The sequence below is a fragment of the Lutjanus erythropterus genome, chromosome 7 (assembly GCF_056507025.1).
Source record: "Lutjanus erythropterus isolate fLutEry1 chromosome 7, fLutEry1.hap2, whole genome shotgun sequence".
NCBI lineage: Eukaryota > Metazoa > Chordata > Actinopteri > Lutjaniformes > Lutjanidae > Lutjanus > Lutjanus erythropterus.
In genome coordinates, this window is record NC_139323.1 from 42,105,554 (window position 1) to 42,128,066 (window position 22,513).

The window sequence follows — 22,513 nt, forward strand, 5'->3', positions numbered from 1 at the left end:
AGGGAGTCAGCGTCAGGGCAACTCCGGTGTTTCTTCCTCCAGAAGCTCCACTCTGCCACCGACCCTCTCCTGCAGAGCTCCCCTCCACCCGGTCGTCTCAGCTCTCGGTAAAGAACTGAGACATGAATGAACTTAACTGAAGGTGAAGTCAAAACTAATCGAGTGAGCTGATGAACTCCTGGGCTGACCATGTTGCTCATCAGCTGGCTCATCTCCTTCACTGAAGGAACATGCACACACTGCTGCACTCGTAAAACAGCTAATAGGAGCCCATTATCTCTAGATGACGCTGACTGGTTTAAGTCTATTGTTTTATGTGGGTACATTATTAGTATTGTACTGAGTGGTACTCTGTTATGTGTGTGAGTGTATGGTTGTAGATTTTTGCATGTAAGGTACTATGTAAAATGTTCTAAAACACAATAAATACAATTTTTAAAAAGAAATAAAGAAAGCACATGTCAGGTTTGACATTAAATCTGGATAAAAGACACATTAGTGGAGGAGAAGAGACCAGAGAGACTCATGTACACTGACCTTTTTATATCCTGTGTATGTCAGCCTGTCTGTCCAGCTCCTCTCGGAGGATCCGCCCCCACAGATGGGCCCCGCCCCCCAGACAGCCTGACGCTCCACCCGTCATCCGATGCACCGGTCAGTCGAATTCAGCTGCAACCATGAAATGTTTTTACATGAAAATATGACTTTAACCATTATCAAAATAGTTGAAGTACCTCATATTTGTGCTAAAGCTGCAGTACCTGGAACTTTTATTCCCAGGATCTACTTTTTAGGGACCTAAAAAGTTCCTTCAGCCCATTGTCATCTGCGTTTCCACCTGCAAAGATCAGACAAACCAATACAAAAAACTGCTGATGAAAAAGTGGTGGTTGTTTACACGTTATGTTTGTGTGTGGCTACACAACAATGAGGTTCTACCCAGAACTGTTTGCTTCTGAAGAACCTTCTTTTGAAGAAAGAGTTCATCAAGGGTTTTTTTTTTTTTTTTGTGAGGCTTGAAAGCCTTGAAGAACTCTTAGGTCAATGATTCTTTGTACTGTAATATAAAAGAGTTCTCTGTAGACCCGGGTGGGTTCTAAATCAAACCTTTGGAATATAAAAAGGTCCTTGGTAGAACTCCATTTAGATTAAAAAAAAAAAAACACCCCCCACCAGGGACTGTTGGTGCAATAAAATAATATCTGCATAACTTAATTTAGACCTGGTTCCTGTGGTGTAAACGCAGCATTAGTTCCTTTCCACACCTGGGCGGGACAGTAAACAGTTATAAACTAGGGGTTGGACTCGATTAAAAAAATGAATCTAATTAATTAGAGGCTTTGTGATTAATTAATCTCAATTAATCACATTTCAATGGCATAACAATATTTGCCACAAGAAGCAACATTTTTCAATTTAAATGGATTTTGGTTTATGACTGAATCTCAAATGAGACACATGCAAACATTTAAACAACAAAATATTGTTTATTTTGCATCAGTCTGACAATGGCACTATAAATCATAATGGTGGCTATATTCAAGCTTTCATAGAACTTTATTTAAACTCAGAAGCGTTTCAGTGCCGCAGCCGGGCCTGGTGTTCAGTATCGGCGGACCAGGAGCTCGTGCACTGCTAAAGTTCCGTGTTGTCTGGAGTGCAAACTGCGATTAAATGCATTATTTTTTTTTATGCATTTTTTATTTTGTAATTAATTAATCGTAATTAACGCTTTAAAGTCCCACCCCTAATATAAACGTATTTATTTTCCTGCTGTTCTGTATTTCCATGAACTGATGTTTGTCACATTGAACAGGACGAGACGAGTGATGAAGCAGAACAGAACAACAAGAACAGAAACAGAAGCAGCAACAGCAACAGCGCTGCCAAGAGTCTGAGAGAGGCCGACACCTTCAAAAAGGTACCCAACACATTCATACACATTCGCTGACACAACAGTTAGGAGCCAATCACAGCACCAGAGGGCGGGTCTATGCAGAACAGTCCTGGGGAAAAAATTGTGCTTGTCATCAGGGAACCAACTATTTGGGTTCTGTACTAATTTATTTTTGGTCAAAACGTTTTGACAGTAGGTGCAAACTAGAACAGAACCAGTTCTATGTTAGTGGAAAAGGAGTGACAGTGTTAAAGTACCTCAGAACTGTAACTGAACGTTATGTGAGGCAGCAGTTTACGTTTATTAAGCTGCATTTTTAAAGATCTGTTACATTACTGGAAAAAAGACGTCTGAAGTGACTCGTTTGAAAATCACACAGGAGGAAGTAGCAGTTTGTTGTGAAGCTAAACTCTCTGCCTGAGCGTCCTGTTTGTTCCCTGTTGAAGTCGTAAACATGACAGACACGTAATGTAAACACTTGTTTATTGATCATCAGTCAGCTTGTTCTCAGCTGATCAGAAAAAAAGTGTTTTTGTTCCAAACATCCCAGAAAAACCTGCTTCTGTTGACTGAATCAGGACGTGTGTGTGTGTGTGTGTGTGTGTGTGTGTGTGTGTGTGTGTGTGTGTGTGTGTGTCTCCTGCAGAGGCTGAAAGCTGCAGAGTCTCCAGAAAACGATCTGCAGGCTCCGAGGGCGTTGCAGGAGCAGCAGGTAACGACAGAATAGAACAAAATCTGCAGATAAACAATCAAGAACTCATTTCTTATATAAACTGAAGATATCTAATGTTAGAGGAGTTTCTGTTCCCTCTAGTCTGACTCACAGGAAGCAGTGACGAAGTCTTCGTCACTATTGTTTGTCCAGATTTTCCTTCCTTTGCTATATTTAAATGCACTTTTATATTAATAGCTGTAATCCTGCACTTTTAAATGTACTATATTACAGAATCTTATTTTGGTGCTTCTGTTTTTAACCACAAATCATCACCAGCATCACCAGTAGTCGTATTGGTAGGTTAGCTAGCCAACTGGAATGTTAGCAGCTATTCTGTGTAGCTAACGTTAGCGTTTGTTCTGTGTAGCTAACGTTAGCGTTTGTTCTGTGTAGCTAACGTTAGCGGTTATTGTTCCTCTTTTCTGATTTAAAGACAAAATAAAGTTAGATTTCCACCCAGCGAATCATTTTTGTCACCAGAGGTCATGATGCTGATGACGGTCTGATTGGTTGGGTTCACTCAGACCAGTGTGGTGTTGTGAGACTCTGAAGTGTTGTCGTGTGTGAACACTGTTGTTCTTTATTTTAAGATGTATTATAAAATTATAATCCTGCTAATAATCCCCCTCTTGTTTCCTAAAAGTGATAGATATAATCCGCTCCCTAAGCCTGTTGCTGTGTGATGCTCTGTGCATCTTTTAACTCTGGCAGCACCACTGACATGGACTTGATCAATATACTGATCAGTTCCACCTCATGGAGCAGGTTAATCATCGGTGGTTTTATTGAGTCCAGTGAGGCAGGTTTCACTGCCGGGACGTGATGTGAGGAGGGGTGAGGTGGGACTCTGTCCTCCACTGAATTAAAATGGTCAAGTTATGTTGCTCTTTTTTATCAGTAAAAGTTTTTTACTCAGCGTGTGTGAGGTTATTATAGTCAGTTGTGTGTGTGTAAGTGTGTAGATTAGCTTTGTGTTGTGTTTGTCCCTGTAATGTCACTGCAGCATCTTTATGTATTTTGGTGTTTTTAACCACAAACCATCCTGTCACCATCATCACCAGCAGACATGAGCAGCGACATGAACGTAAACACCACGATATTAAAAAGACATTGCAGTGCAGTTCACTTACATAACAGGCTGTTCAACGCATCACAGTTTGGTACGTTTTGTCAGGACTGAACGTGATCCTTGACAGCAACTTCAATTCTGCTCCGTGACACTGATTGGCTAATCATTATTTCCCCGTGGCCTGATTGGTCTGTTATCTTTTGTTTTGACAAACCGCTGTGGGTGGGTGGATTCGAAGGTCTGGACCCAGATCACGTCCTGTGACTGTGTGATTTAAAGAAACACTGAGTTCTTCTCCCTGTAACAGAATGACAGCTGACACAGACACTATTTTCCTTCTTTAGTTTCAGTTTGTGTCTCTGTTCTGTCTGCTGCCTCACTGAACTGATCAATAATCTGGTGTGTGTGTGTGTGTGTGTGTGTGTGTGTGTGTGTGTGTGTGTGTGTGTGTGTGTGTGTGTGTGTGTGTGTGTGTGTGTGTGCAGTCCTGCAGGTCTCACAGCAGCTCCAGTAAACAGACAGCAGCATCTCCTCCTCTGATCAGTCCAGACCTGCAGACCGCCAACAGAGGTACACACACACACACACACATAGAGAACAGGAGAGAGATTTTCAGTTGATGGAGAAAACTAATTATCTGCCTCCTTTTTCTCCTCCTCTTCCTCCTCAGACCCATCATGCTGTGCGGTGGTTCCTGGTCAGGAGACTGTGTTAGAGATCTGTAAAGGTCGATCAGGACTTGGACTCAGTATAGTGGGAGGAAGAGACACACAGCTGGTAACACACACACACACACACACACACACACACACACACACACACACACACACACACCCCTCTCTCTCTCTCTCTCTCTCTCTCTCTCTCTCTCTCTCTCTCTCTCTCTCTCTCTCATTGTGTCTCTATGTCTCTCCACCAGGACGCCATAGTGATCCATGAGGTTTATGAAGAAGGAGCTGCAGCCAGAGATGGACGGCTGTGGGCCGGAGACCAGATACTTGAGGTACTCACACAGTACTGCAGTACTGCTTCATAGCATAATTCAAATAATTCAGCTAAATGGGCGAGTTTCTGATGTTGTCAGTCTGTCTGCTGAACATTTTCTGATCAGTTTGAGCTCAGACTGAAGCTTCAGTCTGTGTGAACAGATTTACTTTATTAAAAACTATATTTGATCCTGTTTTCTTTACAGCTGCAACAGAGGACAGATTATAAAATGATGAGTCTGAATTTTCTGCTTTGAGATGAAATCACAGACTGCTAAATATGACCAGTGTCTCCCTCTGCTGGACAAACGATGAACACACAAAATAAAATAAAAAGTCTGGAATCAATGTTGAAGAATGATTCATTTGTTCAGACAAAGTGATGACTCTGGTTTATATCTGTGTGTGTGTGTGTGTGTGTGTGTGTGTGTGTGTGTGTGTGTGTGTGTGTGTGTGTGTGTGTGTGTGTGTGTGTGTGTCTGTCTGTCTGTCTGTGCGTCCAGGTGAACGGGGTGGACCTGCGCGGTGCGTCCCACGAGGAGGCCATCGCCGCCCTGCGTCAGACACCAGCAAAGGTTCGACTGACCGTGCTGAGGGACGAGGCTCAATACAGAGACGAGGAGAACCTGGACGTGTTTAAGGTGGAACTGCAGAAGAAGAGCGGCAGAGGACTGGGACTGAGCATTGTCGGGAAGAGGTCCGCCTTAAAGACACACAGATACACAAAAACACATAGATACACAACCAACACTACTGTTGTAGCTGGATTTAAGTCATGTGACTGTGTGTGTGTGTGTGTGTGTGTGTGTGTGTGTGTGTGTGTGTGTGTGTAGGAGTGGCAGCGGGGTGTTTATCTCTGAGGTGGTCAGAGGGGGCGCTGCTGAGGTCGATGGTCGTCTGATGCAGGGAGATCAGATCCTGTCCGTCAACAGAGACGACACGAGACAGGCCTCCCAGGAGACCGTCGCCGCCATACTGAAGGTAACACACAAGAAGAACCTCCTCAGTGGTCAGTAGAACCTCTGGAACACTTTCAGAGGCTTTTAAAACCTCCTAAAAGAGCCCTAGAACCTTCTCAATGGCCATCAACACTCTTAGAATACTGTAGAACTTCATCAGTAACCAATAAAACCTCCTTAATGACACCTAGAACCTCCTAAAGGACCTCTAGAACCTCCTCAATTGCTATCAAAACTCTTGAGCATCTTAGAACCTAAACAATAACCACTAGAACCTACTAACGAGTACAGTAGAACCTCCTCATTGACCATTACAACCTCCTGAAATACTGAATGAAATATTCAATGAACATCAGAACTGCTAGAACGTTCTCAGGGATCACGCTCAGACCTTTTACTGAAGTGAAGTTAAACTGAAATCAAATCCATCATCACTGTATTAATCCAGCTGCGTGTTCTTGTGTTCTCCAGTGTGCTCGTGGTCCGGTTCTGTTGGAGCTCGGACGACTCAAAGCTGCATCCTGGATCACATCCAGACACAACTCACAGGGGAGCCAGGTGTGTGTGTGTGTGTGTGTGTGTGTGTGTGTGTGTGTGTGTGTGTGTGTGTGTGTGTGTGTGTGTGCGTGTGTGTGTGTGTGTGTGTTGTCCTCTTCTGTTTTTCTGCTTCTTCCTCTTCTTTTTTCCCTCGTTCTTTTTCTTCTTCGTCCTCTTATTCTTCTTTTCTCTTCCCCTTCTTCCTCCTCCATCTTTTTCTTCTTCCTCCTCTTCCTTCTTGCTCTTCTTCTTTTCTTCTTCTTTTCAAATCTAAAATGTTTTGTAGGACATTTGTTCAAACTTTGCAGTTTTTTTATGAACCTTTTCTGATGTGATTCTTCAAAATGAGCTTAAAAATACGTCGATGGAAACATGACTATTGTGGATCTTCACAGGTATAAAAACATTCTGTATTTCTAAGATAAAGTAAAAATGTGTTTTTTTTTATGAAAAAGGAAACATTACAAACAGAAACAGTCTCTCAGTATATTTGATATAAACTATAAATCTCTGTGTGTGTCAGTTGAGTCATGTGAGTGGGAACAGCTCAGGTGTTGTGGCTCCGCCCTCTGACCCTACGACCTCTGACCCCCCGACCTCAACCTCCAGCGGCGTCCTGTCACTCAACAACAACAACACAAAGTCCTCCAGTGACATCACTTCCTCCTCTAACAGCACAGGTAGAGTCCAGAGACGAACAGCTGCTGCTGGTGTTTGTGACGCGACGCTGAACACAGACTGTAAACATCTGCAGGAATCAGGGTCAAAGGTCACAGTGTGTTCAGCTCAAGTGAAACTCTTCTGGGTGGATGAAGGTTTTTTAAGTGGTAATAAAATAAGAAGTAACCTGAAGTTTCACTGTAATAAAGTTGAGATTTTCAGCTTGTCATCAGATTATTTGGTAGAGAATAAACCACTGATGAAAACTTTCAGTTAACGTGTCTTTAGAGGAAAGTTTGTTTCTTGCTAACAGGTTGACTTCAGAGTTAATAAATAATTAATGGATTCTGATATATTACAGGGTTTTATTGTCTTTTCTGCACAGTCAATTGTTTTTAAGGGGTAACAAAAATGTACAATTTAATATAATATACTATGACATAATACAATATTACCATAATTAAATATGTCATTATGGGTGGCTTTCTTGCTATTCAGCACATTTTATGTTTTTTTAAGGGGTAAATGAATGGAACAAATAGGATTCTAACAATATAGTTATTGGATTAATTAAAAGATTTGATTGGTTTATTTAAATAGGTTGTCTGCCTGATTTAGGGGGCTTTAAAGGGTAAGAAAAAACTTCCACATTTTTCCAAAGCAACTATTAATTTTCATTACAAAATGTATTTATTCTCAGTGTATAAGCTGAAAGAGCGCCCATAACATTTGTTTTTCATGGTATTACAGACTGTAATATGATGTGATATTATGTGATATAATATGTGACACACTTTAGTTTTCATTTCTGAATGATTAAAAGTTGTTGTTTTTTTTATTCTCTTTTTGTGTGCAGGTGTGGACGCTGGTGTCCGTACAGTGGACATCACGAGGGTAAATGAAAAGATAAACAAAGTGCACAAACAAAATATTACAGTGTGTGTATTTGGAGATCAGACACTTCAGATGGATCAGTGACAACATCCTGTAAACTCTTCTGAACCTGAACAGTCAGTGATCATGGAGAAAATAAACTGCTCCTGTTAACATGATGTCTGGACTGACACTGAAAAAGACTGAACGAAAAGAAAATGAAAGAGTTCCACCTGTCAGTTTCCCACACAAACATCATACATGCAGATTTCAGGTTACTGAAAAGAACATTTGTCGTTATGAGTGAGATTTATCAGCACTCTGTGCAAAGATCCACCAGGTGCACGTCTTCATTTACACATAAAGCAGATATTGTCAGAATTTTTGTACCAAAAGTTTCCTAATCCTGTCATCCTTGGTAAGAAAAATGCAACTTCTTTCTGCAGTTTTCACTTGCTGCTGCAGTTTCATTGTACAAAAAATTGCAACATGCATCAAATTGTTTTTAGAAAAGCTGCTGTGAAATCAGACTTTTGAGGCTGCGACAATCACCAAATCAGCAGAAAGACCCATGAAATCCTGGAGGGACTGATGATGATTATTTGCAGGTTCTGAAGTCTGAAAATCAACCAGGGAAAGTTTATAACCTGCATCTTAGATGTGATGAACCGAGGGATCCTTTTCTATCAGTCTTAACTCTCACATCTCCATTTTCTCCTCTCAGGGTGCCAGTGACTCCCTCGGGGTGAGTATAGCCGGGGGGAAGGGCAGCCCGCTGGGTGACATCCCCATCTTCATCGCCATGATTCAGGCCAACGGAGTCGCAGCCAAAACACACCGACTCAAGGTAGACTGAGCGACACGAGGCTGCATGTTCGACTGTGTGTGAATTCAAATATTTATATGACGCCACATATTAACAAAACTCTGTGTGTGTGTGTGTGTGTGTGTGTGTGTGTGTGTGCGTGTGCGTGTGCGTGTGCGTGTGTGTGTGTGTGTGCTCAGGTGGGCGACAGGATCGTCAGTATTAACGGTCAGTCTGTAGACGGTCTGTCACACAGCGAGGTCGTCACCATGCTGAAGAACAGTTATGGAAACATCATCCTGCAGGTAAAAACTGACGCCGTTGCAACAAATACTGCAGGGGAGGAAAGTAACTAAGAACATTTACTCAAGTACTGTAGGTCAAGGCTACTTTAAGGTGCTAATTTTAATCCTGGGCCTTATTCTTACATATTCTGAGGTCTAAATGTCTGATAGTTCCAAAGAGGTTTGGAACTGGTCCAGTAGATCAACTCTGTGAAAAAAGCTGCAATGTAATCCACGGAGGTAAAAGTGTGTCCTTTAAAAGTATTTCCACTGACGGGCTCAGATTGCTTTTTGTTAAAAAGGAAAATGCTTCTTTAACCACAGAAGATTTATCGAGTTGTTCAAAGACACTAAACTCCATTGACAAAATCTGTAATTTTATTTAGCAGAACACGGGGCTGTTAGCCTACAGCTGTTTCAGTCTGTTAGTTTGTTTGTGTTAATATGTGACTCTGATGATTCAAAGGGTTCATTCAGATTCACTAGAGTCACATAATAACACAAGAAAACTAAGAGACAGAGGCAGGAATAAACCAGTAACTCCCATATTCTGCATGATAAAATCATTGATTTCATCAGTGGAATTTGGTGCCTTTAAAGGGAGCAATATCTGGCTTATACTATAATAATAATAATAATAATGACTAAAATTTAAAAAAAAAAAGATACAACTCATCACTCATAATGCATAAATGTACCTTTGATCAAAATTTTACAGTGTAGACTGAAAAAATAATAACATGTTTACAGTAATATTTCATCTCCTCATCATTTCTCCTGTTCATGAAAACGGTGAGGGTGTCATGTTGTATACATGTTTTTTTTTTTTTTTTGTATGTACTGTATGTATTGTCTGTATATCTGATCTGAGCCGAGGAGTAAATAAAGGAAGAGGTGTGTGTGTGTGTGTGTGTGCGTGTGTGTGTGTGTGTGTGTGTTATCAGTGTGGTCCAGCTGACTGACTGCATGCTGGGAGTGTGATAGCAGCAGCAGGACGGGACTTTATGCTGATGAAGCTTCACCAGGCTGCAACACACACACACACACACACACACACACACACACACCTGTTTACAACCTTTTCTTCCTGTTTGTTTTTTCATCCTAAACAAGGTGTCACCCTGAGATAAGACAGTCTGTCTGTCAGCTGTTTCAATTTTTATTCAATTTTTTATTTTTATGTCATTGTCTATTTTTCATATTTCAAAAACATGTTAATAAAAATCTAACTTAGATTAATATCATCCACAATATAATCCAGTAATTCAGTGTTACATTTCCATAATAATAATGTAATAGTTTTTTTTATTATTTTTGCAATTGCACATTATGTTGAAATCTGAGCAGCAGATGTGGAGATATTCTGCAGATATTCCAAATCCTACATTTCCCATAATGCAGCTGGATAGTGTCTTTCTCAAACTGTATTATAACTCTGCTGAAGGATAGATGTTTCCTGTGGACACTGACCACAAGACGGAGCTGTGACTGAGCCGGATGATACTCAGTCTGACATGTAAAGTCAGTGGAATGCCCCTTTAAAGGATAAATCTGCTCAACTGAAATACAGTCCTACAGCCGCGTTGTCCTCCTTTGAAGTTTCCATTTCCTGGAAGGAAAAACTGTTTAATTTCGCCTGTTTCATGTTAATTAGAGTTCATTTTTGCCAAATGAGTCAGAGTGTGTTTAGTCATAGTCATAAGAAATTCATTAATACTGTAATCTTTAGAAGGAGTAGATGTTTGCGACGGTTAAATTGAGCAAAATGTTAATGGAGTTTGGCAGCAGTGAGTGTGTTTTCAGAGCAGTGGGATTTTGCTACGTATTGCTCCTTTAAATTAAATCAGTTAAATTCAGGTAAAACAGCTGACAAGCTCTCTCTCTCTCTCTCTCTCTCTCTCTCTCTCTCTCTCTCTCTCTCTCTCTCTCTCTGTGTGTGTGTGTGTGTGTGTGTGTGTGTGTGTGTGTGTGTGTGTGTGTGTGTGTGTGTGTGTGTGTGTGTGTGTGTGTGTGTCAGGTGGTCGCGGACACCAACATCAGCGCCATCGCCACTCAAGTGGAAAGTTTGTCGAGCAGCTCCAGTGTGACAGCAAACACGGACACACACACCACAGAGCCAGAGTGAGTACACACACACACACACACACACACACACACACACACACACATATATACAGGTGTTTATAATGAAAGGTAGTGTTTCCCTGCTCCTGACTCCTCCTCCTCCTCAGGGGCCCACGGCCCCGCAGCATCAGTCTGGAGAAAGGCTCTGAGGGACTCGGCTTCAGCATCGTTGGAGGTTTCGGGAGTCCTCACGGAGACCTGCCAATCTACGTCAAGACCGTCTTTAGCAAGGTCAGAACTGAGACAAGCTAGATGTTGATGTTGTTAACATGCTGATGTTAGCACACTGATGTTAGCACGCTGATGTTAGCACACTGATGTTAGCATGCTGATGTTAGCACACTGATGTTAGCACACTGATGTTAACATGCTGATGTTAGCATGCTGATGTTAGCACACTGATGTTAGCACGCTGATGTTAACATGCTGATGTTAGCATGCTGATGTTAGCATGCTGATGTTAGCACAGTGATGTTAACATGCTGATGTCAGCACACTGATGTTAGCACACTGATGTTAACATGCTGATGTTAGCATGCTGATGTTAGCATGCTGATGTTAGCATGCTGATGTTAGCACAGTGATGTTAACATGCTGATGTCAGCACACTGATGTTAGCACACTGATGTTAACATGCTGATGTCAGCACACTGATGTTAGCACACTGATGTTAACATGCTGATGTTAGCATGCTGATGTTAGCATGCTGATGTTAGCACAGTGATGTTAACATGCTGATGTCAGCACACTGATGTTAGCACACTGATGTTAACATGCTGATGTTAGCATGCTGATGTTAGCATGCTGATGTTAGCATGCTGATGTTAGCACAGTGATGTTAACATGCTGATGTTAGCATGCTGATGTTAGCATGCTGATGTTAGCACAGTGATGTTAACATGCTGATGTTAGCACACTGATGTTAACATGCTGATGTTAGCATGCTGATGTTAGCATGCTGATGTTAGCACAGTGATGTTAACATGCTGATGTCAGCACACTGATGTTAGCACACTGATGTCAGCACACTGATGTTAGCACGAGGCTAAGTCTGAAGTTACAAACAGCCTCTGCATCTGAAGCGACTCCTGGTGCCTAAGATATTTTTATGACCACTACAGTCTCATTGAGAACTTGTAGTGTTTTTTATTTAAATTGATTGGTATCATCATCATTACATGTAGGTGTGTGTTTCAGGGTGCGGCGGCGGTGGATGGGCGTCTGAAACGAGGCGACCAGATCCTGTCAGTGAACGGAGAGAGTCTGCAGGGAGCGACACATGAGCAGGCGGTCGCCATCCTGAAGAAACAGAGAGGAACGGTCACACTGGATGTCCTGTCATAACACACACACACACTCACACACAGACACACACACACACACACACACACACCTGCATGCATAAACTGCACACACACACACACACACACACACACACTTTGACTCTTGGACTACGAATCATCATCATGAACTCTGAACGTCCCAACATGCAAAAAAAAAAAGAACACACACACTGACACACACACACTTCCTGTGTACACTCTGATGTCTGACACCAGTGAAACTCTCTGCTGCACGGCTGGACGTGTTTCACAACTTTAATATCTGAAAACAGAGTTTCTCAACCTGGGGTTCAGGGCCACCTGTGGGGTCACCTGATAGACAAACAGGGTCATGAGAAACTATGTGATTTCTTTGTTTTTCATGTGTCATTTTACACCATTTAGTCTTTTTCTTAGGAGGAGAAGTGTCAAAGTGTTTGTAGTTTGTTAAAATACAACATGGGGAACATGACAAAATTCACCATGAAATACAACATGGCCGACTTCCTGTCAGGTTTTGCCTATGGGTCCAAGAGACCTTTTTGTTTGTCTGGTTTTCGTACATGTTGGTGAAACTGGTCACCGGGGCTGGTTTTCGTCCATCTCTGAAAACTATATCACACAGAAGTTTCATGCGCTGTCGAACACGTTTAGCCCTTCAGAAATGCAACAGTTCTAAATGTGATGTTAAATGACACATGAAAAGTTTAAAATGTATAGACATGACAAGTGAAACATCTTTAACGTGATATTTATACAACATCGCAAGAGATCATGAGGTCAAATTCATCCAACGTGTTTCAGTCTCTGTGCCAAAAAGCTTTAAAATAAGAGAAATGTGATGCTTAAACATGGCGCCACGAACCAGAAAAGGTTGAGAAACTCTGTTCGTACAGATTCAAAATATCATCTAAAAACAAATAACATGGAGTCATGACGGAGAGACGTTTAAATCCAGCCTGAACTCATTAATAATCCGACTCTACGGCGAGATTCTGAGGACAACAAGGAGGTTTGTTCCGGTTTGTATCCAGAGGAACGAAAGGGAACATGTGACTGGGACAGAACATGCTGCACACGTTAGCTTAGCATCTCCTCTGTGGTCAAAGACTGGTTAGCTGTTAGCCACCGAGTAGCAGTTTAATATATAAATATGGAAACTGTAACACAAGTGATTGTTGATGTAAATAAAGATGGATGACAAGAACGACAGACAGAAAATGAGTCCAAAATATCCTGGATTCAAGTGCCGCCATTTTGTGATCAGTGAACTGTTTTAGTTCAGGACATGTCCCGTCTGCTAACACGGAGGGGGTGGGGCTTATGGGATGTACTGCAGCCAGCCACCAGGGGGCATCCAGATGTTCTGGCCTTTCATGTCGTCCATCTTTATTTACAGTCCATGGTTTCAAACCTCATCAACATCTGGTCTGCAGATGTTTCTATTTACCATCAAACAGTCACAGAAACAGCTGCTGCAGCGAAAAGGGATTTTTCTTTTTTAAATTTGGCAGTAATTTTGATTTTTCAAACCTGAAAATGACAGTTCAGTTTTGTCATACGTAATAGGCACACAAATGAGTTTGATTAAATTATATATTTATACCTATTAATATATATGTGTGATTTAATGTTGGCAGTCACAGGCTTCCATAAAAGAAGTAAAAGTATTTTTTGACCAGGGAGGTTCATTGTTTTCAGTTTTTACTTTTCAAAGAAAATCTTTTGATTTACTGGTGTTTATTTTGAAAATCAGCCATTCTTCAGAATTGGGACAAATCAGGTCCAACCATCAAAAAACCTTAAAAAATATTAATAGCAGCTCTCTAATTCCATTTAAAGTAAAGTGTATATATACATATATGAAGTATATGAAGTGTTTTGGTTTGCATTAATTGTTTAGTTTCTAAACAGTTTCTGTCAGAAAACAGCCTCATCGCAGACAAACAATTAAAAAATCTGTTAAAATCCTTCAAAATCTCAAACCAACGATACCTACTGATGACAGGTGTCAAAATGTGCTTTATTCTTTATGAAAATGTTGGTCCTTTAAAGTTAAAGTTGTGTCCCAGATGATGTAATCAGGCATAAAAAGGGTCAGCTACACCCTAAGGACCCCTGTCTCACTTCCTGGTTTAAAAAAAACTTTCTATTTTTAAACAAATTCATTCAATAATATTTCTATCAGATGTGTCTCAACATAACATGTCGACTCTGCAGTTCTTCTAAATCAAAGATCAATAAGTTTTATGGTTTAAACGTATTTTTTTTATGAGCATTAAGAGACTCTGAGACACTTTAAAATATAAAATGATGTCGACTCCATCAGATTTTCCATTTGACAGAATCGACATCTGCATTTAATAAATAGTTTAATCAGCAGGAGGTTGGCCCTTTATGAGGTTCAATAACCAACAGTTTGATGTTTTAAAATATATTTTCCTGCAGAATTGAAGAGTAAAAATCAAAATATAGTTTTGTCCCAGTTTTCAAGAATGAGTGATATTAGAAAATGGGTGAGCATTGGATTAAATCATCAGTAACAAACAAATCTGGTCTGAAATTCATTCTGAACTATTTAAAATCTTCATCAATTCATGTGAAAACTTGTAAAAATTGAAAACAATGAGCCTTAATTTAAACTTCAGAGAAACACTTGGAATGAATTTTCTCAACATGTATCATCAGATTTCTGTTAAATCAGATAAATCCAGCTGTTCAAGTTTCCTCTTTAGTCAAACTCTTTACAATCTTAGAAAAAGTGCCATATTTTTTTTTTAATTCATCAGTAAACATTTTATTCCTCACACACACACACACACACACACACACACACACACACACACACACACACACACACACACACACACAGATATCAAAGCTCTGATCTTTCTTCCACTGATGACTCCATACGACACATAAAACAACATTATATATATGTTGAATATACTCATGCGTCTCCATGGAGATGATTCTCAGGACTTGGTGGGCTTGGAGACCCCTGTCGCCCCCGGCAACAGATACAGTGTCTTCCACATGATTGTTTTCATGAACAGAAAAGTTTAAAAAATAAGTGTGTCTCTGCCGAGATTTAGAATAATAATAAAAAGGCTTTCTAGAAGCAGACGTGAGTAAAAGCAACAGATGAACATTTCATATGATTCTCTGATGTTCAGTTTCCGGGATGTGTTTAGCCTAGCTTAGCACAAAGACTGGAAGCAGAGGGAAACTGTTAGCTTAGTTCTTTCATAAGAAAGAAAATCCACCTTCAAACAGCTCCAGGATAATTTGATTTATGTGGAACCTCTTGAACACTGAGGTACATGCCTAACATCTTGTTAGCTAACATGCTATATGTTGTATCTCGTTAGCGCACATGCTAATCAGCAGTTTATCCTGTAGTCAGCTGGGGTTGAAATGGGTTTTCTGCTTGGATTTAAGGGCCAAGGGGTCTTCAGTGTCGTACTGCCAAGGACTTTATAGATGTTGTGTGATGTCACTGCTCCCAGCTAACAGCTAACAGCTCCAGCGCTAACCGCTGCTAAAACCACAATGTCTCCTCATTATATTTCTGTTTCTTCAGTTCTTTAACATGAACATCAGACTGACAGACAGAACTGGAGATCTTTGAAGGTGGATGTTTTTCTCTTTTAATGGAGCTAGGCTAACAGTTTCCCCCTGCCTCCAGTCTTTGTGCTAAGCTAGGCTAAATATCTTAGACCTAGCTTATCTCTGGCTTTGTCCTCTGATAGCTCATTATATTTTAGATTCAGTTTCATTTTGGCAAAATACCCAAATTCACAAAGCTCCAAGGGTAACAAATCTCTAATCACATATCTGTCCTTATTCTTTTTTAAAATTATTATTAATAAAAGTCAGCGAACAAAGATTTCTGGTGTCGGCTAAAAATGAGCTTCTTGGAGCCGTTTGCAGCAGCTGTTCATAAATCCATCTGAACATTAGTCCCTCCTGATTTCTCAGGAAGATTTACTAAATCAGATCAGGTGAAGACTTTAGTTTGTGTGAATCTGTCGCCAGGAAACATCTGTAGTCCATCAGGAGCTAGCATAACGTCAAAAAATACAGAGACTCAAACAGTAAAATCTTCTGTAAACTGTTTTATTTCTGCACACACGGAGAAATCTGTGTTTCATGGTCGTAAACAGTTAATAAACATATGCTAAGCTAACTGACATTTACTCATTTAGTCAAATATTATCATCGTAACTTTTAGTAATTTGAGGCACGTTGAGTTATTTTTGTGAAATGTAATTTAAAAACTGGTAACACTTGAACACAGTTGTCAGATTCCATAATGTCACAGTAAACAGGAGAGAATTACTGAGTGATATTTGTGAAATTTCATAGAAATTAACGACAAATTACCCACAAATTTCATAATAAGTATCTGATAATTAGCAAGTATCAGAACTGAAATTTCCTAGAAATGATCCTGATTTGTTGAAAATTAGCCCAGCATTATTTAATATATATCATTATTTATAATTATATATTATTAATATTATATATCACTATTACTAAATAGGCAAATGTTAATTTAATTTAGTATTTGTGGCTCCAGACAGATTTTTCTTTCTTTCTTTTAAGACGTCTTGTGTTCTTCCTCTGATGAGGACATTTATGTCACGTTATCAAACCCAAACTTTATTTTAGACGGAGAACCAGAGGACTTGTTGAAATGTCAGACTGTTGCTTTAAATTTCACAGCGTGACGGTAGCTGTGTGCTAGCGGCGTTTTGCTAACGTCTCGTCTGATAGCGCAGTACTCTGATCAGATATTTAGACGTCCAATTGAATATTTAGTGTCGGTCAAATCTGTCCAGAGACGAGCTTCAGTCCCAGGAGGATCCTGTACTTTAAACATATCAATCAAGTGCAAAATACTTTATTTTCTGCTTTTTATTTTGCCATAATTATATCTTAATTTTTGTTACTTTATTTGTAGACGTCAGAGTAGATGAGCTGTAATTTATTTTTTGATCTCACTGGAAATTAACAATGTATTTTTTTTTGTTTTATGATTATTTGTATTATTATTGTTATACAGAATGTTTTGTGTGAATCATTGTGTGAACAGTCAGAATCAGAACCTGCAGCTTTGGTTTGCCTTCACACACACACACACACACACACACGCGCACACACACACACACACACACACGACTCAGAACCAGCTGGGTTTGCACTTTATTTTACATCACGTCTTCATCATTTCCTCTCCAGTTTCTGTCATATTTATAGAGAAAACAGAGAAAATGTTGGATCTTTTAGTCAGAGCACAATAAATGATCATCACGTGTGCTGTTGTAATGTCAGACACAGCTTCTTCTGTTTTCAGCCTAAATCTGTTTACATCTCATGTGATTTGCATTAAACGTGATCGAATTGTCTGTCAGCAGCTCCTGTTTGCGGTCTGCAGTTCAGACGAATGTCCTCTGATCGTCGGGTCCTGGTCAGAAGTCAGTCAGTATCGTGAAAACGTCCAGCAGACGTTTTATGATGATGGACACGTTTTCCTCTCGTTGTTCCAGTTCAGAGCTGCAGTGCTAAAATTCCTTTAAAGAGCTCAGACATGCCTCGGTCAGATCTGCACATTCCTCCACTCGCTCTTACTTCTGTTTCTTGTCCTTTACTTCAGATTCTTCTGCTTGAGCTTCCTGCAGGTTTTTACAGCATTAAATCAGACCTAAATGCAGAATTTTTTGAAAAATGCTGTAATCTTGAGATAACAAAGCTCTTTTTTTTCACGATAACAGTGACAGAGTTCTTTGACATAATGAGATAATTTATTCGGAGAAAATGATCTGATGCCTCAAACTTGCGGGATAATTCTGGAGAACTAAAATATGGGTGTCCATCGTTCTCGTTAAACGACGAGGACTGATCTGATCTTCATCTCTTTTAGCGACACCGACACCCCTGATCTCTGATAAACATGATAAATAATAACGTTTGTTTTCTCATGATAACTGTTTAATTATCTTTTTCTCCTCAGCGCTCTCTGCTGGACAAACTGTCTTTCTAAATGACCTTAAAAAACAATTAATCAAAATTGATCCTGTCCAAATCTTGTCAATTGAAAAATAGGCCCAAACATGTGAAAACTGGTGTTTGTCTGTCCTGATTATTGATCATCTTCTCTGCTGATTGATCTGTGTTTTATTAAACTGTAAAGAGTCAGAGGATCCACCTGAACTATAATCTGTTGTTTTCCTCCTGAAGAAACTTCAGACACGTGAACCAACTTTACCGTTGTCACGTTTAATTATTAATCGCAGGTCGTCTTTGATTGATGAGTAATGAGAGCCGACGCAGCAGTTTGTTAGAAACGATGACTTATTAATCAGCACAAAGATCACAGGACAGACGGCGGCTTCTCCTCCACTCTACTGATCTGAATCTGCATCAGGACATGACAGTAAAAATGATCAATAATCCATAAAATCTCACACAGAAGACAGAAGATATTTCTGAGTAAATTCAACTCAAGTTCCTCATCGTAAGCTCCACCCGCCGGGGACAACAGGTACGACAAAACAAGTTTAAAATGACTTCACGTGTAACTGTTCTTTTTTTTTAACAATAAAAAATAAATTTCTTTGTTTTTTGCGTCTCTCCGTCCAGAGTTGGTGATGAGGACATTCAGACGGCCAATAGGATGAGAGCAGGACGGTCACACGGAGGTAACTTTGTCATCAGTGATGTCATTGACCTGGTTGTCATAGGCGTTCCTGTCTTCTTTGCTCCTGATGAACAAACACACACTTTGTTATTTAACCTTTAAAATTCTTGTTAGAACAATACAACTACTCACAACAACAACAACAACAACAACAACAACCACAACAACAACAACAACCACAACAACAACAACGACCACAACAACAACAACAACAACAACAACAACAACCACAACAACAACAACGACCACAACAACAACAACAACAACAACGACCACAACAACAACAACGACCACAACAACAACAACAACAACAACAACAACAACAACAACAACCACAACCACAACCACAACCACAACCACAACCACAACAACAACAACAACAATAATAACAATAACATTGCTGGACTGATTTTTCTGTGTTGTGAAAAAGATCATTTCTTGTGTCCACAGTGAACAAAGAATGTAAATTAGTTTTGTTTGGAGGACATGTTGGTCCTACCTGAGCATGTCCAGTGTCGTCTCGTAGGTGTTTTCTGTCTCCGACTCTGCTGTCCTCTTCCTGCAGACAGACAGACTGTATTCAGAGGCGGTAAAAGTACACATATACACTACTCAAGTAGAAGTACTTTGACTACTTTGCTCGAGTAAAAATTAAAAATGTACTCAAAGTTATTACGTCTTTTTCGTCCTGTTTCTCGGCGTAAATCTCATCACATCTTTTTCATCTTGTCTCATCAAGTTGTTTTCGTTTTGTTGTTACGTCTCGTTAAATGTTTTCATCTCATTACATTGTTTTCATCTTGTTATGTCATTTTTGTCTCGTGACTTTGTTTTCATCTTGTTACATGTTTTTGGTCTTGTTACGTCTTTTTTTCATTTTGTTACACCGTTGTCTTCTTGTTTTGTTTGTTGTTGTTGTTTTCTTCTTGTTTTGTTTTGAGGACGTGTTGGTCCTACCTGCCCGTGTCCAGTCTTGTGTCGTAGGTGTTTCCGTTGACGAACTCATTTTCTCTCACTGACTCTGAGTCTCCAGTCGTCTTCCTGCAGAGACGCAAAGTACACACATCTGTTCAGTAGAAGTACAGATACTTGTGTAGAAGTACTGATTCAAATTGTTTACTGCAGTAAAATTGAAAATATGAGAGAAACGTTACATGGATGACATTATTAACATCTCATTACGTAATAACAGTAAAAGATACACAAAAGTATTTATAATATCTTTGTAGTTTACAGACCTGCTGGACTCGTCACACCAGGCCTTTTTCACCAGGAAGCTGACGAAGGCGAGGAAGAGGAAGGCGGAGACGGCGATGATGCCGGTGAGCCACTGAGGCAGCGGACGCTCATTGCTGGTCTGAGCTACAACACAAACACGCGGAGAGGTCGAAGGTCAGAGGTCAGAGGTCAAAGGTCAGAGGTCAAAGGTCAGAGGTCAGAGGACCAAAGAGGACAAAAACTGCTGTTTTCCATAAAAACAGAAGAAAGTTTGTTTTAGCTGCTAAATAAACTGTTAGCTAACTTAAACCAAACTGTGTTAGCAGCTAAACTGAAGTGTAAACTATCCTGATCTTCACTGTTTGAGCTAATAATAATAAACTACACCTAAATAAACCGTTAGCTAACCTGAACCGAGCTAAACTTAACTCTTTTGGCTGTTAACATAAACTGTTAACTAACCTGAGCTAAACTCATTTAGCTGCTAAAATACAATGATCTAATCTAAACTGTGCTTTTTTAAAACTGATAAATAAACTATTCGCTAATCTAAATTAAACTCATTTAGCTGCTAAGATACAGCATTAACTAACCTCTTATATTATTGAACTTACTGATGCAGGCTACATGTTAATGGGCTTCCTCTAACGTTCATTTGTGAATTTTAAGGGCTTTTGTTACCTTTACCTTATATATATTTGCAGCATAAAATATTTCAGAACCTTAACATAAACCAGAATCTCTCAACCTTAATAATCCCTGATTGTTAAGAGACTAAAATGTGTCTTAAAATCTGTTTGATTTGTTAACTAATCAAATGAACAAATGTAAGAATCTGTGGCTGCAGAAAACAGATCGAACACGTTGAGTTCATGTTTCCATCAGTGTTATCTGTGGTTTAATGAAGCCTGTAAAGACTTTGACCCCAATCAGACACTTACAGGAAGTGACCACTGCTTCACTGTGACGCAGTGTTCAAAGTTTTACATTTTCCTCTGAAACGTAGTGAAATAGAAGCACAGCACAAAGTAGAAAACCTCATTTAAAGGACCAGTTCCTCTAATTTACTTTAGTAAGTGAAGGATTTAGTGCGAGTTTTTTTTTACAAGGTGTGTCTGTTGTATGACCTCGATCATGATATTAACAGGAAATTAAAAACTGCTTCCTTGTTGATTATTATCCTTTTCATCCATTACTTTTCAAATAATCCAAGAAAATATGAAAAATACATGTGAAATATAAAAACAAAATGTATTTCAAAGTTCTCAGAGTCCAAACTGACGTCTTCGAACTCTGAGAGACCCACAGAGACTTAATGTCCACAGACAGAACGCAGAGAAAACCAGATAATATTCATTCGTGTTTTTTATTCAAAGCTTTTAAACAACTAAAATCAACTAAATATTGTTGAGATTAAACAATTAGTTGATTAATTCTTTGTTTTGGACACTTTTCAAGCAGAAATCCAAAATATTTTCATAAAGTTTCTGATTTTCTTTGTAATTTATAGCTGAATATTTTTGTATATTCGACTGTTGGTTGCTGTATTTGTACATAAAGAATTAGAACTGAACTATTTTCTGAAATGTTATAAAGAAAATAAGTAATGAAGAAAGTCAGTTTGTACCTGTCTGAGCCGTCACTGCTGCGACGGTCAGAATCAAACAGGAAATCACCGCAGGAAGTTTCTCCATCGCCGATCCTTCGCTCCGACTGAAGACACGACAAACACGCTGTTAAAATACAAAAAGAAAACCTGAAGCTTCACAGAGTAAAAACTGAGAGTGTGTGTCAGGTGTTGTTAGTGTGTGTGTGTGTGTGTGTGTGTGTGTGTGTGTGTGTGTGTGTCAGGCGCAGCAGGTCAGTACAGATCAACTTGTGTTAATGTTTAACTCAAAGTCACAATACAACCTCTGATTCACAGGAAAAGCTTTTAGCTGCTCGCCGACTTTATGACCCAGTCAGGTCTCTGTTTTCTCTCACCGTCGTCTCAGATCAGGAAATTATTAAAACAGAAACTTTTAGAGATAAGAAACACAACTTTTCATAACTTAACTTATTGTAACTGAACTTATCATAGCTTATTGTAGCTTAATTTAACTTCACTTCACTTCACTTATTACTTACTAATTTAACTTAACGTATTGTATCATATTGTGTCATATCATATCTTACAGGTGAAGAAGGAAACACTCACCTGCTGCATTCTGGGAAGGAGCGTCTGAAGTTTGACAGCAGCTGTAGTTGAGTTAGAATATTCACATGGAGTCCAGACAAACATGTCAGACCTCCTCTGTCCATCTCATCATCATATATTTACTTTAAAACTCAGATTTTTACCAAAATGTGGCTAAAATGTGT

The 22,513-nt window shown here is 39.6% G+C and overlaps 2 protein-coding genes across 2 annotated transcripts in view; one reads left to right on the forward strand and one right to left on the reverse strand.

Annotated features, from left to right (window-relative positions):
• The window catches only part of patj (PATJ crumbs cell polarity complex component), a 146,381-nt gene extending 133,601 nt beyond the window's left edge, over positions 1 to 12,780 (forward strand). Inside the window, exons 33-48 of the mRNA XM_084723836.1 lie at positions 562 to 654; positions 1,817 to 1,921; positions 2,544 to 2,609; positions 4,167 to 4,251; positions 4,352 to 4,458; positions 4,601 to 4,684; positions 5,171 to 5,364; positions 5,501 to 5,648; positions 6,098 to 6,184; positions 6,687 to 6,843; positions 7,680 to 7,717; positions 8,421 to 8,543; positions 8,702 to 8,806; positions 10,803 to 10,906; positions 11,017 to 11,140; positions 12,107 to 12,780. Of these exons, the coding sequence (XP_084579962.1) occupies positions 562 to 654; positions 1,817 to 1,921; positions 2,544 to 2,609; positions 4,167 to 4,251; positions 4,352 to 4,458; positions 4,601 to 4,684; positions 5,171 to 5,364; positions 5,501 to 5,648; positions 6,098 to 6,184; positions 6,687 to 6,843; positions 7,680 to 7,717; positions 8,421 to 8,543; positions 8,702 to 8,806; positions 10,803 to 10,906; positions 11,017 to 11,140; positions 12,107 to 12,253 (1,767 nt within the window). The 3' untranslated portion in view covers positions 12,254 to 12,780. The remainder of the gene's footprint in view (positions 1 to 561; positions 655 to 1,816; positions 1,922 to 2,543; positions 2,610 to 4,166; positions 4,252 to 4,351; positions 4,459 to 4,600; positions 4,685 to 5,170; positions 5,365 to 5,500; positions 5,649 to 6,097; positions 6,185 to 6,686; positions 6,844 to 7,679; positions 7,718 to 8,420; positions 8,544 to 8,701; positions 8,807 to 10,802; positions 10,907 to 11,016; positions 11,141 to 12,106) is intronic.
• A 5,930-nt stretch (positions 12,781 to 18,710) lies between these two features.
• Positions 18,711 to 22,440, reverse strand: pdzk1ip1 (PDZK1 interacting protein 1). The gene is made up of 6 exons (XM_084722340.1): positions 22,350 to 22,440; positions 21,780 to 21,865; positions 20,173 to 20,296; positions 19,892 to 19,975; positions 19,434 to 19,493; positions 18,711 to 18,998 (listed from the first exon to the last, which is right to left on the reverse strand). The coding sequence occupies exons 2-6, from the start codon at positions 21,844 to 21,846 to the stop codon at positions 18,926 to 18,928; spliced, it is 408 nt and encodes a 135-aa protein (XP_084578466.1). The 5' UTR covers positions 21,847 to 21,865; positions 22,350 to 22,440; the 3' UTR covers positions 18,711 to 18,925.
• Between the last annotated feature and the right edge of the window lie 73 nt (positions 22,441 to 22,513).

Coding starts and splice junctions, on each gene's coding strand:
- pdzk1ip1 (XM_084722340.1), bottom strand. CDS start 21,846: ATGGAGAAACTTCCTGCGGTGATTTCCTGTTTGATTCTGACCGTCGCA. Junction 20,297..21,779: donor AGCAGTGACGGCTCAGACAG/GTACAAACTGAC, acceptor TTTGTGTTGTAG/CTCAGACCAGCAATGAGCGT. Junction 19,976..20,172: donor TGGTGTGACGAGTCCAGCAG/GTCTGTAAACTA, acceptor GCGTCTCTGCAG/GAAGACGACTGGAGACTCAG.